At 42.3% G+C, this 19091-nt stretch overlaps 1 protein-coding gene across 10 annotated transcripts in view; it reads right to left on the bottom strand.

Annotated features, from left to right (window-relative positions):
* FTO (FTO alpha-ketoglutarate dependent dioxygenase) overlaps positions 1-19091 on the bottom strand; it is a 352285-nt gene that overhangs the window by 177481 nt on the left and 155713 nt on the right. For all 10 annotated transcript variants that reach the window (XM_046682388.1, XM_046682389.1, XM_046682396.1 and 7 more), the window contains exon 7: positions 17269-17388. In XM_046682388.1, the coding sequence (XP_046538344.1) occupies positions 17269-17388 (120 nt within the window). The remainder of the gene's footprint in view (positions 1-17268; positions 17389-19091) is intronic.

The raw sequence follows: 19091 nt of genomic DNA, 5'->3' as shown, positions 1-19091 counted from the left end.
CAAATGAATACTATGGAATTGACTTGTATTCTAATAATTGGGAGGAATATGTACGAAGAAAGTACATGGCTATTTACATTCTATTTTACAACATGATCAACAATTCCCAGTTCTTTGTCGAGGGATGGTTAACGAGAAATTAACTAGCAAAAATCACATGAGCTATTTGAATGTCTCTAGTAGCAGTGGATCTTCATGGAACAGTTAAATGCTCTCAACTTCTATCTGCCATAAATACTCAATGCCTCCAGAATAAAGCTTGAGCTCCCGGGCACGGCTTTCACGAGGGTAACAGGAAAGCATAGCACAGGGACCTGATCTAATCAGACAGGTCAAGGGAGTCTTTCCTGAGGAAGTGGCAAATTGAGCTGAGATCTGAATCATGAGTAGAAATTATCTATCTATCTATCTATCTATCTATATATAAACGTTTTTGTGAGAGAAGACATTCCAGGAAGAGGAAACATGTGCAAAGGCCTTGAAGATGAAAGGAGCACAATGCATTGGACTCATGGAAAAAATGCCAGTAAGGTAAGTGTTAACCTACAAACAAAGAGTCAAAACGAGAGGCCTTTATTTAGGGATCATAGAATTGTAATTCAGCGAGCAACGACTCAGGTAAAAACCCAAATAATGTCCCGATTAGAGGAGAGGGGCTCAGGGTTTTTACAGGGAAAAGGAAGCAAGATGAGGTCAGTTGTATTAAAAAAGAGTTAATTGGTGCTAGATGAGGTAAAGCTAGGTTTGTGCTTCATAAATTGCGTTCAGATTTGATCACCAGCAAAGTGCAGTTCCCCAGTCCTTACAAACAGGATGTTCTTGTCATACTGACTTCTTGGAATGTTGGCAGTTTGGTCCAGTTTGGAAGATAAAGAAAACAAGATGTGCAAGGCAATTCCTCGGAAATTTTCATTTAGCTCTACTCATGTTGTCTTTCACATAAGGAATAAGTAAAGTGGCTGGAGGGAAGGTAAGGCAGGAGAGGTGGGCTGAGGTTAAAATATTTTAGTCTTGATGCTAAGAGCAACTGGAAACCACTAATGAGGTTACACAGGGAGGGGGCACCATTAGATCTGCATTTGAAAACACTGCCCTGGCTGCCATGTGAAGAACACAGGAAACCAGACAGCAAGCTACTGCAAGAGCCCAAGGGCGTGAGCGTGGTGTCTTGGACTAGACTAGTAACAGCAGACTGGAAAAGAAGTGAACAGACTCAAAAGATACTTCAGGGGTGAAAGTTCTCAGGTTGGATATGTGGGGTAGGGAGAGGGAGGGTTCAAGGATGATTCCTCTACTTCTGGAATGAAGAGATAGACAGGCAGTGGTACCATTTCCCGAGTTAGGGAACTCCAGGAGACTAGCTTTGGGGGACTGCCAGTCCCACTTTAGGAGCCTTGACTAGAACCTGCACCCCTGCCTCTACCACTACACACACCACTCCCTCCACAGGGAAAGTCTACTCTTCCCGTCCCCATCTCCACTTGCCCAAATTCTCCCCATTCGGTAAGACTCAACTCAAAAGTCCCGGCTGGTCACGAAGCCTTCTGAAATCCCACCATCTTCCAAGATTTCATAGTACTCTTGGTACCTTTTATCAACGTCATCTTCCACCTTATATACAAATTATAAATATGTCTGTTTCCCTCCCGAGTCCTGCACAGAATTCAGGAAACACAGCAGGTACTCAATATATTCGCGTGGGTTTAAAGTGAGAGAGCTTTCCTGTTCATTTGCTAATATGTTCCTGTATTCATCCACGCAAGCAAACTAATTTAGTGAGAGGTCAGACACCTGTTGAACAGTAGTTCTCAGCCCTGAACACATACCAGAATCACCTGTGGGGCCTTCCGAACACACTGCAACTTGGCGATCGATCGGCATCCACTGGGAGCCACAGCTTAGACCAGATACAGCAGCACTGGTGGGGATGGGGCCTACGCGGTGCTGCTCCACAACTAAGCCTGGGCGACTCACGCAGCCAAGTCTGAAAGCCACAGCTGCTGAACCCAAGTCCCTGAAGACGCTGCTGATGTCCTTAGAAGGCTGCAGCGTGTCTCTCATGTCCTTCCTAACGCTGCAGCCTCCACGGCAGAGAAGTCAGACTCCAGAGAAGGCTGAAAAGAAAGGTGTCTGCAGTTGGTAACAGACATAATTATTATACATTTTTAAACGGGAGAGTTTGTAAAACTGATTAAACCAAGAAGAAGGGGCAGCAGGCCATTCAACAAACATCATGCACAAAGCACTGGCAGGCTACAGAGAGGCCCCTCGGAGGAAGCCTGCGCCCACAAAGCCTTGGCGTCCTCACTCACCCACTTCTCTGCGGGCACTGAGAACACGGTAGTTACAGAAGACAGAGTCCCTGCCCTCAGCTGCTTATGATCTAGCACAGAGAACGGGTAAACATATAAGACATAATTTCAGAGGCTGAGCAATGCTCTGAGAAAAAATAAAGCAGGTAAAAAGACAGAGAAAGGACCCCTCTGAGATGACTTTTGAACGGACACCTGGACTGAAAGCAGGCATCCAGACGCACACCGACACGGATGAGGGGAGAGTCCAGGAGACCTACAGGAGTGAGGCAGGTGAGAGCTAGGGGCACTGAAGTAGCAGGGAGCTGGAGGAATGAAAGAAGAGAAGAGATGCAAACTAATAATGCTAAAGATACGTCTGGCAATGTGCGAGACACTGCATGTATCACCTCGGGCAACCCTCACAACAACCCCGTAAGGGAAGCACTTTCATTATCCCCATCTCACAGGTGAGGAAGTTTGAGACGCCTAGAGTGGTTGCCCAATATCGTGCCCAGTGAAATGATGGAGCCAAACCCTAGCTTCACCAACTTGAGAGCTGAAGCTCTTAACCCAAAACATCTAAGCTTCACCTCCTGAGAATTAGTTTACCAACACAGTTTAGAAGGGTCAAAGGAAAGCTCTCCACTTGTCCTGAGATCTCTTTTCATCCTTGCCTTTACTTGAAAATATAATTCTAACCACTCCCCAGTCATCTCAACCCTCCCTAAAGTCGTCTTGAAACAAACTCTCCCCTAGGAACCACGTGTGCAGGGTAACGGCTTCAACCCGCAGTCCCGCAGCCAGGCAGAAAAGGGCCCAGAACAGAGGACGAGTCACGCTGAAATGGCCTAATGAAGACAGACAGGGCGAGGAAGAGCGGAGGTGAGCAGCAGACGCCGAGGAGGCTCACCACATCGGAACACAACAACTGAAACTCAGACCTGAAAAGAAGCCAGCAGGAACAGAACTCTAACCAGAACACCAGGCAACGTGCCATGTTTCCAGGGGCAAAGAGCTTCCCTTCACCTTCCACTGACAAAATCAGCCAAAGCAGAGACCCCTAAGACTCGGCAAGATAAAGGGCCACATACTTCCCGCGTAAAAGTCAACTCCACCACACAACAACGTCACCGGAGGTCAGGGTAACCGGTCTGATCACATGGACTGATTCAGCTAATCTGGCACGCCACTCCACAGTGAAAGAGAACAGCTTTCCTGCATCTACCGGCCAAGGAAGCATGAGCAGAAGCTCTACATCTAACGGGATTCTTTGGTTGCAAGTAACAGAATGGAGCTTTAGCTAAGATTGTTATGTTGATTAAGAGAGCAGACTCAAGCCAGACTGCCTCGGCTAACTGCAAACCCCAGCCCTGTCACTCACTACTTCTGTGAGCTTGGCAAAGTCACTTAACCTCTCTGAGCCTCAATTTCTTCATCTGCAAAACAGGAATGAGAGAACTGCAAATGAAAACTGTGAGACACCATTCTTCACCAATCACATTTGCAAAAAGTCAGAAAGTCTGTTAATATACTACACTGGTGAGGATGTGGGGAAAACAGGCACTATATCACGTAAACTCTACATATAAATACATATATATAATACACACATGTATGAACTCTGCTACAAGCTCCATTTATGGAAGGCAATTTGACCATCTCCCTTAAAATTAAAAATACACACAGCCTTTGATCCAACAATTCTACTCCTAGGTATTAACATAGATGTTGTATGTGAAAATCTTCTGTATTAGGATATTCTTTACAACATTCTTTGTAAAAGCAGCAGACTGAAGACAACAGAGGACTGGTTAAATAAATTATGAAACCACACAATGAAAAGCTACAGAGTCATTTAAATGAATGCACAAATATGGAAAGATCACTAAGACAGTATTTATTCATTTGGAAAAAAAGCACATAAGTGTTTGTAAGCATATAGAATATCTCTGGAAAGGTACAGAAAATTGTGAATAGTGCTAGTCTCTGGGGAAGGGAAATGGGAAGCTGGGGGAGTGAGTGGGGAGAAAGACTTACTTTGCACTGTACATGCTTTTACACTTTCTGAATTCTGCACCATGTGCATGTGTCGGCAAACAGTCCTGGGAAAGCTCATCTGAAAGATGGAGTAGCCGACTAAGGCAATGCACCTCTACCTGTAGCCCCTGAAGGAAGCTGATCCACAAGATAACATCCAGATGCTATTAGAGCAGGAGGAAGGGATGCTGGGTGAACAAAACAAGTGTCCATCTCAACATGAAAGAGCCTAATTTTGATATGTCAGGCCCAAACACAGGGCAAAGAAAAAGCTCCAGAGAACACTCATTTTATTATACTCTGCTAGTAGCATCCAGCTGAAAGCTGGTAAAAGCATTAGAGAAGGCACAGCCACTGAGCACTTTGGGAGTGGTGGAAAACACTGAACTGGGAATTGGGAAACCTGGGTTCTATGTCCACCAGTATTTGGCTCTGTTGCCCCCAGGCAAGCCTCTGTACCTTTGGGCCCTTCCTTTTCCAAAAGGAAGAGAAGGGGATGATGATCTCTCGGGTCCCTTTCAACTCTGACATTCTAGGATTCCATGGCGTTGGACCTCAGCTTGCCAGAGCCTAGCAGTGTGGTACCCAGTGTGGTATGGCTGCAGTCAGTAGGATGTTTAGGTTGATGGATGGCGAGATTCAGTACAAGATTGATATTGGGCTAGTTTTTGTCGTGTAAGTAGGCACCCAGTACAGTCAATAAATAAAGAGCAGAGGATAAATGTTTCAGGCCTTGAAAGCAATTAAGCAATGACAAATCTGACAACATCTCTGCTACCAGTTTCTCTGGCATTGTGGGAAATAAAGACATATCAAAGGAGAATTCTAAAGAGCATTAAGCCCATTTGTTCTCTAGGGAAGTGTGACTTGGTGACTCTCATAGGGTTCTCTGGTAAAATGAAACAGTAGCCCCATAGTATCATTTCTCCATCTCACTAATGTATAGGGGAATGGTGGCCCCTAAATTAACTCAAGACCTTAGATTCCTGAACAGAATCACAGTAAAGGCAATCTTGCAGAAGCCCAAGTCTAAAGAACAAACTAAGAGAGAGTTATTAATCACTCAAGAATTAACACTTGTGCCTTAGAAGTAATAAAACCAGTCACTGGAAAATAATAACATCACACAGAGGGAAAAAGAGAGAGTCTAGCAGAAATCTATACAGAAAGGTGGGAGAGACCAGAATGAACAACCACCATTTACATTCCAAACATTTATTCAGTCTTTCAAGTGGTATGGCTGATATGCCAAAGTGCGATGGCAAATACAGGGCAGCATGGAGTGCACAATCTCTAGTGTGGGGCTATTAGCCAAAGAATGGGGAGATACGCGTGGGAAAGAAACTACCTGATTTCAGCAGTGGAGATGACAGATTACCACATCCGCTATCCTGAACCAAATCAAATAACTCATGAACGATACTCTGGCTGTATTTCAACATACTTTTCCACAAGGATTTCAGTCCCCAAGACGGTCACCTCCACAAGAGGCCATGGAGATGTCATTTCCTCCAAACCACAATCCCAATCACAAAATAATAAAACGAATTAGACCTAAACGAGGAAGAGAGCCCTAAGTGGCTCACACGTGGGAAGACTTGCCTCTGATCAAAGTCCAAAATTATTAGGCTGGTATTCAAATTATGAGGAAAAAAAAGACCTTGGGAGGAGAGCACCTCAACTCAGCTGTAACGTTCCTTCTGAAAATGGACAGCGCTGCTTGTTCCCTGCATTCAGGACGCACACTGGCTGTGAAATCAGTGTACAGGAGACAACTTTGACTTGTTTCCCAAGGAAAACCTTTGCAAATGCAAGGTAACAAAACAGTTTTCATTTTAATGTTTAGTCCCACACTTTAGTACCTGGCCTCCCCATCTTTGAGAGCAAGCCTGTCATTAAGGGGGAAGCACTGTACCTCGCAAAGAAATGCATTAGAATAAGCAGGGCCTTAGTCATCTTCCTAATCTTCTCTCTCACTCCTGGACTCACACAAACCATGCTCCATCCAGGCTAGTCAAGTTTGTGAGAGGCTCTCGGGTTTTCCCACCACGATGTCTCTGCTTCTACCATCTTTGAATATCCTCCATCCATCTCCATCTATCAAAATCCTTTGTATTCCCAAAGGCCTATCTCAGAATCCACTTTTCTCCTTTGATTTTCCTTCCTCTGAATTATTTACCACCTTGGGCCTTATCAACCTGGGAGACTTAAGTCCTGGCCATTTGTATAACTTCACTTATCTGCACAAGGTGGAGCAGATGAATGATGAAATGACTAGGATGAAGAAAGAAAATTTCTCTTCTGATATCACTCTATTAAAATAGGTTTCAAATATAATTATTGTCCAATTTTTTAAGATATCTTTCATAAAAATATCTCAGCGTGGAACAATAAAAACTAAAAGCAGAAGGGAAAGGATTTCTGAATTCTCAGATTTTTTTTTTTAAAGCCCCCCAGTACATAGTTGTATATTCTTCACTGTAGGTCCTTCTAGTTGTGGCATGTGGGACGCTGCCTCAGAGTGGCCTGATGAGCAGTGCCATGTCCGCGCCCAGGATTTGAACCAACGAAACACTGGGCCGCCTGCAGCGGAGCGCACGAACTTAACCACTCGGCCACGGGGCCAGCCCCTGAATTCTCAGATTTTTAAAAGACAGAAACTAAGTGTCTTAACATATTGACCTTTTTATGAGAATATTCCATTCAATTTCCAGGTTTTTCAGAACACTCAACAAAAAGGTCAGGTTCTTTCGGAGCTCTTACTTGCCCCCAAAAATGTAATTGAGCCTATTTCAATCTAGACAGAAAACAACACTGCTTAATTAACTAAAGTGATTAAGCTGGATTCTTTCTCCTACTAAAGAAAAAAAAATTTAAAAGACAGATCCTGACAACCCCAGTAGGCCAGCTTGTGCTACTTATGCCTAGCTACATGAACACCATATCTAGTCTCTGTCTTGAGACAAAAGAGAGAAGAGCACTCCAGAACAGCCAGTCAGAAGACCTGGACGTCAGCAGCAAACACAACTGATTTCTCCTTCTTCCTCAACAAGGGGACGGGAGGAGAGGCAAGGAGAGGGGACTCTTCTGCTTCCAGTGGGGTTCACATCCAAATCCTGTGTAAGGCTTACCTCCCCCACTTCACCAAGGAGCCAAGTCAGCCTCGTGGCCTCAGACAGCAGAAGCAGTTCTGCTGCTTATAAAACTACGACCAAACTTTTCCCTTTGTTCTAGCAAAAGACTTCCTGTGAGAAAGCAGTAATCCTTCAAAGCTTTCCGGTCCAAAGGTCTCTCCTGGTTTGTCCTTTCCCCGCCCCATGCCCTAGAGAAGCTCAAGCACATCATAAGGCATTTCTTGGTTCCAAGCCGTACTGGGTCTCAAGGACCCCCGGTGAGGAAAGAAAACTGGTCATCTGAACATCCTTTCCCAGGATCTGTCTGAAGTGTAGACAAGCAGCAAAGATGAATATTAATATGCCTGCCATCATCAAAAGCCATTGCATACCCAAAGGATGATAAATATTTTAATCAGTTTTCATCTTGTGTAGCGGAAGTCAGTTTACTCCTCAGAGATTTCTCTAGTTCTGTGCCCAATACCTGTCCAGTACACGCCGCTCTCCCTATATAACTTTGGAAATAAGTAATAAAAAATCCAAGCTTTGTTGGAGATCTTAATTTTATGACAATTTTACTCTATTAAGTTTTTCAAGAATAGGGAAATCTAAAATATGAAGGATGCCAACAAATGAGACAAAACACCATGAGTCTAAGTTTTAGCAGCATTGCTACTCAGGGAAACTAACAAGCTACTTACATCTCTCATTTAAAAAAAAAAGATTTTTCATATTTGCGTAAGTTGTTTGCCAGTGATTGCTCAATCATCTCAGTGCAAATGCTAAAGGCATAAAACAGGACATTCTTGTGCATCCTCTGTGCTCTTGATATTATTTTTTTCTTAAGTGTTAAAAATGCTTTGGGGTATTGTTGGGAAGGTTGGGTTATGCTTGTGTAAAAATAAAACAAACCCAAAAGTATTCCTGTTGCACAGGACCTAACATTTTAGGAATATGTGCAGTGCTGAAAAGAATTTATTAAAGGCCATGCTACTTAACACAGGTGTGAAGAAACGGCAAGACTGGAACACTGACCTCACATTAATTCATTTCTTTCACAAGGAAGTGTGGAGTACCCACTATGTACCAGACGCTGTGCTAGGAGCTGGGGAAACAATAGTGAATAAAGCAAAATCCCTGCCCTCATGGGGATTATCCTAGGTAGACGCAGACAACAGACAACTGCATAGTATCATGGCAGGTGGGAGAGAGAGACACGAAGCAGAGAACAGGGCAGGCGCTCTCTACAAGAAGAGAGAGCTTGGTCAGAGAAACTCTTTCCAAGCAAGAGACATGCGCAGAGAGACCTGAATGAAGTGAGGGAGTGAGTCATGCAAGGACCAGGGAAGAACGTTGCAGACAGAGGCAACAGTAAATGCAAAGACTGTGAGGCAGGCGGGGGTGGGCCATGCTGTAAAGACAGTAAGCAGGCTAGCAGAGGACGGGAAGGGGGAAGAGACGCGTTTAGGGCCAAGGGAGATGGACAGGTTCTGCAGGGCACTAGGCTTGTTGCAAGGAAGCTAGATTTCTGAAAGTGATGGTAAGTTTGAGCCAAGGGAGAGAAATAACCCGACAGATATTTTAAAGGAACACTGACAGGGGTGGAAGCAGGGACGCTATTTCTACAAAGGATGGTGGTTCTTTCCAAGGTGGTAGCAGGGCTGGTGGGGAAGGGTGGCGAGATTAGGAATATATTTTCAAAATAGCACTAACTGGATTTGCTGATAAATCAAGGGGTGAATCAGGAGAACTCCAAGGTTTTAAGCTGGGCAACTAGACAGTGCAAATTACTGAACTGTGCAATATGGGAAGAAAAGCTTGGGGGATTATGGGCATCCAGAGTTTGGTTTTGGATATGTTACATTTGAGATACTTATTACTAGATGGTTGAATACTACCCGCCTTTCCCAACCACTCTTCAGGTGCCCCAGGACATGAGACCCCAGTAGCAAGAAAGTTTTTTTTTTTTTTTGAGGAAGACTAGCCCTGAGCTAACATCTGCCAATCCTCCTCTTTTCGCTGAGGAAGACTGGCCCTGAGCTAACATCCATGCCCATCTTCCTCTATTTTTTATATGTGGGACGCCTACCACAGCATGGCTTACCAAGCAGTGCCATGTCCGCACTGGGGATTCGAACCAGGGAACCTCGGGCCACCGAAGTGGGAACGTGCACACTTAACCGCTATGCCACCCGGCTGGCCCCTCAAGAAAATATTAATCACAGGCATTGGCATATCCCACCATTTCCATCCTTTAAAAAATTCACTGTTAACTGCATGAAAAGTTTATGATGTTAAATAAAAGAGAAGCCCTCTTAATCCCCAAAATCTGTTAAAGAAGATCTGACGCATAATTCTGGGTATTTTCATAATTGCTCATTTAAATTAATAATATTTAAGTAAGAAGAATATATATTATCAAGCTTCCACCTGCTCCAAGTCTTTATAACCAAAGCAGCTATGTCTAAAACATTGCAAATTAATTTTGATATTTCACTAATATTCCAGATTTTTACTTGAAGGCTAATTTTGTCAATCAATCAAAAACAAGTTGGAGACTATCTGAGATTTTTATACACATCAAGGAAAAATTTAGAAATGAGATTGTCACAGGTAGACTGAGATCATGTAGAGAAAATACAAAAAAGTCCATCATAATTTACGTGTTAGGGAAAAGATGGTATTCAAGATATCGTCTACAAATGATCATAGAGATACTTTCAGGAGTTCCAAAAAGGCAAAACATCACAGTTTCCTTTCGTTTAAAAAAGGGTCATTCTTTTGCAGAAGTCAATGAAAAGAGAGCAGGATGATGGTTATGTTACTCTTCACGCACACAAGAGCCAACTTTGTGTGTTCCCAGAGCTTTCTGGTAAGTCAAGTTGGGGCCCTTGGAGCACAGTTCTCCATAGAGACACTTTTGCAAAACACGGAAAGATCCCCGGGACAGCCTCCAGGGGTGTTTAGCCCACAGTGGAGTAGAAACATCACCAGAGAAGCACTGAGCTCCAAGTTATTGGAACCCCTTTGCCTCCAGGAAGGAGCCCAGTTTCAGAGGAAGGTGATGAGAAAAGGAGGGGATGCTACCACTAAGGAAGACTCAATCCAATGACCTCCAAAGTCAGGGTTCCTAAGTTGAGGGCGGTTCACATTTCCTTCTAAAATCACTGGTGGTGATGACTTTCATGTATATAGTGTTTTATATTTTATCCTAACAATTTTCTTCAGAAGGTAACAGCTTTAGGGACCATTCATAAATCAACCTGGGGGAAAAAGATCCTAAAATCTTGATAATATTCTCAATAATTGGCACAATGTCTTTTGGAAATCTTGCTTTCCTTTCAAAACTGTATGTCTGTCAGGTTTTTTTAAACATTACTTCATTCTTTTACACAGCTTCTTCTAGAATATTTCAAAGGTATTTATAATAAGATAAATGACAGACTAGAGCTGAATTTAATGTCCCATTCCCCATCCCAACCCCCCGAAAAAACTAGAGGAAATAAAGTACGCATTTGTTTTATTCTGTATCTTTTTCAAAAAAGATGGAAATCCCTAACACCCCAATTTGGCACCAGGGTTTCTGAATTCACATCTGCAATGCTGTGATGGTCTGCTAGTCAAAGCAATCCAAAATAAATTCCAGCAGCCAAGGCTACGATAGCACCCTAGGGAAAAGTAGCAGGATCGTCACACCTTTACAGCAAGCTGAATTCCAGTGCAGTTCAAATTATTTAAAACAACAGAATTCATCTATTTTTGTAAAAAAAAAAAAAACTGTGCGAAACACGTGTGTGAGTGTATTTAACAAAGGCTAGCAAAATTTAGCTAAAGCCTATGAAACCAAGGCTGTACTAGAAACCCTGGCTGTTTATTCTAGTTTTCTCTCCACACACTAACAAGAGCTAAGCTTGGAATTTCCCAGCTCCTGTCACTTCGTCTCACCATCTTCAGCACTCTTAGCCTTGTTTCTACTGTGTGCAGAGTAGAGGCACCGAATGATCCTCTGAACATTCCTGGGATGTAACAGGCACATCCTAGTACTTGGTACCAATGAAGCTCACCTCTCACAGCTCATGTAAGGGTTAAAAACAGAAAGTCCTACCCACTGGTTTGCTCTGATGTTCCTGGAGATATTGTCACTGGATGTATCCTCAGTAGAATTCTATTCAACACCTCTGTCTTTAAGTACAAAGCTGTAGGCTGTAGCAGCTTTAAGAAACATAAGTATCCCTTTTTTCTGCTGCACAGTATCTGTGTGTGAAATTCTCTAAAGGGGTTTAAGTATTTACCCTGAACACTATCAGACGGTTTCTAAAATTTTCCTTATCCAGTTGAAAAACACTTCAAAGAGAATCATAAACATAGTCCTTTGTGCTTTCGATGCACATTCAGTTTCTAAGGCTTAAGCCTGAATTCTCTTGGAATTGTAAATTTTTTCCAAAATAGGCAGGACACACAACACTTAAAAAAAAATTCATTAACCTAGTCTGTAGCAACTAAGGGAAAAATTGGAAAACTCTGACAGAAATGCAGAAGGCAATCAAAGAAGGAATCAAAACCTGTTAGAAATTCATTGCTAAACTACATGTACGATTTCCCCCCCCCCAGATTTTTTACTCTTAAGAGAACAATACAGCTGTGGGGAAGTGAAGTGGTGGGTGGGGAGGGAGAATGGAAAGAACTGACCTGCAGCGAATGCAGCTAAGATAACCAAAAATGTGAGCCAAGGATTTTAAGTGTTTTAAGCTGAAATGTGACTTTTTCTCTTTTTTCCAAATTTCCAAAGCTAAACATAGATGTCCCCCAAATCGGTATCTGCATACCTGTTCCAGAATTTGAATTATCGGGTGCTTGTGACTGTTTACCTGCCTCCAATCTGCGCTCATCCTGAGCTAGTCAGCACTGTACCAGTCAAAAAAGGGAGAAGGGAATTTAAATTTTAATTTAAAACCACCAGACATCTCGCATCGGATCCTAAATTACTCTAATACACTCTGCTTCTAAATCAGAAATGCTAACTCTGAGAAATGGAAGACGAGATTATGTTAGCAGATATAATTTAGTATATGCATTAACACGAGTGGGGAGATCTATATAAATGTATACGCACAGACATATACATATGTAAGTTGGTGACTGCACCATTGATATGAACAAAAAATTAGTATTTATATTTATATCACTTTCTTCCTCACACCTTAAAAAATCTTTAATCCTAGAGGAAAGTTTAAAATGAATTTAGCTAATTGAACTACAATATGATAGCAAATACCAGTATAGTCCGTATAAATTTCTGTCTATGAAAAAGCAGCCTGTTCCTCTATTCAGTTACAGAGAAATTAATCTAAAGCACTGTGATGATAGCTTCACTAATCTCTCCAAAAACAAACAAACTGCGCCTCCGCTGCAGCACCCCTGCGACTGCGGAGCCTACGCTGAGAGGGCTCAGCCTCCCGCAGCGGCCAGGCTCCCGGCAGGAGCGTTCCCAGGTGATTTACGCAGGTCCAAATGACAAGGGAAAAGGCATGACTCATCTTGAAATGAAACTATTATAACAAACCTGTAAAGGACAACCTTTACATTCTTAAGTGCCTTTCTCTCTTAAAACTTTAACAACAAGAAACTGGTAACGGTCTTAAATAAAACACCTACTCATTTTCCACGTCTCTCTGCTCTCTTGTGCCAAATTTTAACATAAATGGGGAGAATTAAACGTAGCCTATGGCTTACCTAACATAATTATATGTTGTGTTTTACACTGTTTCAAAACGGATACATTAAAATAATCCATTCTTGGCTCCTACCCACTCAAGTCAATAACGGTTACTAAGGCCAACTGCCATAGAAACGCACTGCTGGCCCAGCGCGAGGACTGTCAGGACAGGAAGTGCAATTCTAAACATTCCAAATGACCGGGATCTCCTCCTCTCTCCTAAAAGAAAAAAGCAGGAAGAAATTTCTCTCCGGTATATAAATCATCAGTACTTCTGAAAATGTTTGCCCTGGAAACTATTCTAGAATATTTCCATTGGATTATACCAAATTGATTTTTTTTTTTAAGGTCAAAAGGAAATGAATAAATGTCATCAATTTAGAGGACATCACACCTAACATTCTTTTCTGTATCGCTGTGAATTTGATAGTGTTAAAACATTTTTATAGGTAAAATAAATGTCAGCATTGCAAAGCGCGATACCAGACCCGGAGAGACACACGGTCTCGCCGCCAGGTCTCGGGCTGCCACGAGCCCTCCTTGCCTCACGGGAGACCGCAGCTTTTCATAACTCCCTTTACCCAGAAAGCAAAGCCCGCACCGTTTCTTTCAAATGGTAACTCTCTTATCCTGAAGAGTCTCCTCGTAGTACGCTAATCTTGGATGTGGGGTAGCGGTTGACGTAAAAGAAATAAAGTAAAATACAAATATTTGAATAGCGTTATCACACCTTCCTGAATAGGGAGCAAAAAGAGAGGAAAGACTAGGCTCCATTCCTGGGTTGTAAGGAAGGGTTATGTTGCTTTGGGCTTAATGGCTCATAAATTCATGAGGTAATATGCAGGGAAAATGTGATATTTTATCAGAATGTCATTCAAATATAAGGTCTAACATTTACATCACAAGAGCATGCAAAGAGTAAAACCATCCTCGGGGAGAGAAATGGCAAGAATGAACAGTGTGATAAAAACGGTGCTGGCTGGGACGGGGAAGTAGAGGCCAGGGAGTTTTGGGGACAGCTGACTCAACCTTCCGAAATATGGGACGGGTTACTACACGTGAAGCAATTACTATTAACGGAAAAAGCGCGATTTCAAAGCTCATTTTCCAGTCTTCTTCTACATCGACCTGAGACTACACCTTCCCACCACGAAGTGGGAAAAGTGCACACAGACAGAGAGAAATTGCCGCACAAGTCTCTTCCCCGGTCTGAGGGCGGTCAAAGGGCGCTTTACTCATACGCAAAAGGCGAAAAGTAATGTACAAATGGCCCAAGGTTTTTTGCTTTATTTTCTCACCAAAAGAGATTGGTGCTATTTTGCAGAACAGACAAAATACATTAATTAGAGAAGTCTTTCCACAACACACATACGATTTTACAATTCAAAAAAAGCATAAAGAAGAGTCGTTTGTCTGAAAGGATAATAATTTTGAGCAATATATTCCCTGGAAGCAAAATGAGTATATTCAGAAACACCGTTTAGATTAGTCTAATTCTATAGAATCCAAATGTGCACCAAACACTGCACTTTTTATGTCAAATTGCTGTTGAATTTGTTAACCCACAACTGATTTCCTGTGTTATGGAATCTTGGAGATTACAGCTAACTTGAAGCAACAGGGATAATTCTTGACAGTTAATGGTACATTTGTATGCATTTTCCTGAAAGGCTAGCATCTGGTGGTCTCAAACTGGTAGCTCAACATTGCCCCCTACTGCTTGCAACTGAAAAAATATGAGGTGGGCTGGTACAAAGCAGTTTAACCAGCCAGTGCTAGTTCCAGCCCGAGCACAATTACCAGATGGCACAGTGCTAACAGAGCCAGAGACGCTTCCAGTGACTATTCTTTTCCACCTCTTCCAAGAGCAAAAACAAATTATTATGAATTTGTTTAAAAGTCACTTAAGAAGGCTTGAAGCAATGCTTAAATTTAATTTAGAAGTACCGTCCCTTTTCTTTTGGCCCACACCTTCACTCTGCTGATAATGATCACCCTGAGGTTTGCTGAGAGACACTGAGGCCATTGATTGCTCTCAGAACACTCAGCCATGCCCCACCACCGCAAGGAAACTCTCTGGAGAATCCCCAAGGTTGCTCTTCTTCTTAGCATTTCTTACACAACAGTTACAAAGTAAATAGAAGATATTCCATCTAAGTCATGTGCCATCACCGCCAAATTAAAAGAACATTATAACTGAATGTTTTAAATGAATTGATAACGAACATCATTGGAAAGCTCACAATACCAAAGATTTCACTAAAAAAAACCCTAGAAGAAAAGCAATTCAAAGGCTTTTTTTTTTTTTTTTACAAAATCAGTGAGTTCCTTTCTCATTTGTTCGCCGACTCTAATTTGTAGAGTTGACAAATTAGAATCCCAAAGTCTAGCTGATGTCTTAGAGTCAAGGTTCGGCAAGGAAAGCAGCTCTGACTCAGATGTAAATGGACAAAACCAGCTTTACACAATGAAAAAAAAATTCCCTGACACTGAAGCGGCCTGCATAGATAACCATCCCGTAAAAACGGAGCATCCTCTCCACAGCCTGGAGCTGGGAACAGAACTAACTCAGGAGACGTCGGCACGGACTCTTCCTCACCTCCAACTCAGTTTACAACGCTCGGCTGTGCACCGATCCGTGTCTTTGGAGAAACCCATTTCTGTGATACAAACAAGGATTGTAACATTCCTTCCTCAGACGTACCTCCATTAAGAGGCATGGCTTAAGGATCTGAGATGTCTGGAAGGCAGGGACTTCTGGATTCTGACCCAAACTTGCAAACTGGAGCTCCTTTAGGGTTGTGACTTGATCTTTTCATCATTACAGAATAGGGATTAGCAATAGCTACCATTTTTGCAGATTCATTCATTGTTTCCAGCACATTTAAAAGTCTATGCGGGGTACTATCTCAAGAGTTTAGCAGGCTTTTATCACTTTTCCACTACATTCCAAATTCAGCTATTTGGAGGCAGGACAGCAAGGCGACGCAACCCTGGAGCCAGCCTTCCGAGTTCAAACCCCAGCTCTCCACTCATGGCTGCACGACCTTGAGGAAGACATGTGAGCCTTCTGTGCTTCAGTCTGCTCGTTTGGAGACTGGCGAAAAATCACGCCTACTTTACGAGGTTGTCATAAAAGTTAAATAAGATATATAAAACATTTAGAATAGTGTCTGGTACTTAATAAGTATCATGCAAGTGGTTGCTATGATTACTATTATTTAAATTCAGACTTAATTCGAGACCTTGGAGGTGGCCACTTGGGGTGACCTCCACTTGCCTTCCAGCTACATTTCCTCCTCCATCCCCTGAATTCCTTGCTCTAGTCACACTGCACTTCCCACTTCTGACCTCCTTTTTACAGTCTGGAGCCTAACGTTCCTCTCCAAACACCCTATCCGACCCTACTCCTCCCCATCGAAGGTCCCCAAAAGCCACTTCTGCTGTTTCACAGCATCCCCAGCGCCAGTGGTCAGGATTTAATACTCCCTCCTCGGGACTGTGATTTTTTAACTCTCTATTACAGGATCTCATTCTAGCTAACGTAACACCTGGCTGTATTCACGTCTCTCTCCTTGTTGAACCGAATGCAGTGGTTAAAAGCACAAGCTACAGAGCCAGGCGGCCTGGGTTTCAGTCGGGCTCTGCCACTTACTCGGTGACCTTGGGCAAGGCACTTAATTTCCTTGTGCTTCGGATTTCACATCTATAAATTAAGGTTCATAACAGTTTCTGCACCTCACAGGACTGTTGTAAGAACTTTACAAGTTAATACAGGAAAAACTCTCAGAATAGTGCCTGGTGCATATAAGAATGCAAATGTATGTTAGATATTACTATGGTATTGCTCTCCCCTCATCGTCACATCACTGCACATGGCCAACCCAGTGCCTTATATGTAGGAAACACTCAATGAATGTTCACTGAACTGAACTGAGGTTGTACGACAAAATCCCGTCTGTTCCCATCAACTCACCAAGAGGAATCTAACCAACCTGACCAATAATTTACAATAATTTAACATGTATCTATCCATGCAAATTAGGCAGCAGAGGATGTATATCGCACAAGGTATCAGAAAATACAGTCCCAGTTGTCAGGTGCTTACCACGCCTTCCATCTTCTTCCACAGTTCTTCCAGCTGAGTCATGGGTTGACACCACCAGTCAGTGCACTTCTTGTATCGATTGCCTTGAAACCAAAACTGTCTCAGCCACTCAAACTCGACCTGTGGACCATAAAGGCAAGGCAGCGGTTATAATGCCCTTGCAATGGACAATCAAGGACAATAACTTCGTCACTCAATTCTCCTCTAGGAACTTAATAGCCATGGGGTGAGAAAAGATGAGAAAAGTTCAGCCTAACCAGTTCCTAATAGAACCTGCAGTCTCCAGAGCATTTGTGCAAAGCCAAGAAAAGAGTAGTCTTAAAAGCTTAGTAAGATAGCCCAGGTCAGGATGGGGAGGGCTTTCAATCACATTTATGAGTCAGACGCGAGGAAACTAGAAGTCAATCAGCAACAAATACTGAGATCTCAAAGTATAGAGCAGCCTGTACCATGTATAGCGAGAAAGATATAATCTAGCACAATGTTTTTATTAAAATCTTTATTAAAGACTAGTATTAAGAGCAAAACACAGACATATTAGGAGATACCAGTTTTAAGTTTCTTAGATTTAAAATACATAAAGAATTTACCTGTGGGCCAGGAGGAGCTGGTGATACTATCCATCCACATAACTAAACGATATGAAGTTAAGTATGAAGGCATACATACATTAAACCTAGAGAGCCATTCAAATTGTCACTTTTCAAGTCAGTCAGGGCAAATGAAAATAGGTACAAAGAGCAGCAAAGACACTACTAATTTATTTCCCTTCCTAAGAACCTACAATGGTAAACTTCTATTATTTGCCTCCTTAGCACTCCTCCTTCTATTCTAACCAAACCCTACTATTCGTTTGGTAACCCATCCCCTGCTGCCCCAGTCTCAGACCATGTGATCTGGGTAGAGCTCCAGCTCTAATACCAGGGGTGGAACGTGCAACCCAAATCTAAGCTAATCAGCCCATCACATTTCTCTAGACACAGAATTGAGTTGAAGGGGAATAGGCATATATTCAATCAGAGTAAGTCCTAAGACTGTCAGGAGATAGAGGAAGAAGATTCTGCAACCATCTTGGAGAATGGAGGCAACACAGTAAGAAGCAGCTACAAGATGAACAGATAAAAACCAGGTCCTGGTGACATCAACTGACTCTTGATCAAGCTGTTCCTGAAGCCCTTTTTGCTTAAACCAATGCAGGTTGAGTTTTCTGTCCTCTGCAATTGAAATCATCTCAACATACATAAATGAGAGACTGGGTAAAGTCTGGGAGGATAAGCAATTGTTTCCTATCTATATTCTAAGTCTTCTATCACTCATCTTGAATTTGAAAAAATCAAATTGTACATCAAAGTACAACTCCATTCATTCCCAAAACTCTCTTTACCTCTGCCCTCTAAAAAAATTTAGAGCTTTCACAGCTTAATGTCGGGTCATCTGACTTTGCTAAGGTAATCATGTTCCACCTACAGACACAGAGCTATTATAATCTTCGCCTGTTACCACAAAGAATTTTTTTGTTTGTTTATCCATATTGAACTTTCATGAGGCAAACAAAAGCAACTTGTGAAGATTGAACAATGGTGAAAATGGCTCAAATAACTAACCTGAGAACACTAAGTCATATGAAAGGGTTTTAGTTTACATTAACTAAATGTTTGTTTGAAATGTAGAACTGATTTCAGTTAAAGCTGTTTAAACAAAAAAAAAAAAAGGAATGTAGACAATATTAAGACAATAGTTGCTAAACCTTATCTGTGGTATTAAAAGACAGCGGTGAACAGAAGTAAACCTGACTGCTTTGAAAGCAGAGTGAATACAAGTGT

The sequence above is a fragment of the Equus quagga genome, chromosome 13 (assembly GCF_021613505.1).
Source record: "Equus quagga isolate Etosha38 chromosome 13, UCLA_HA_Equagga_1.0, whole genome shotgun sequence".
Lineage (NCBI taxonomy): Eukaryota > Metazoa > Chordata > Mammalia > Perissodactyla > Equidae > Equus > Equus quagga.
This window is presented reverse-complemented; position numbering and strand designations above follow the sequence as displayed.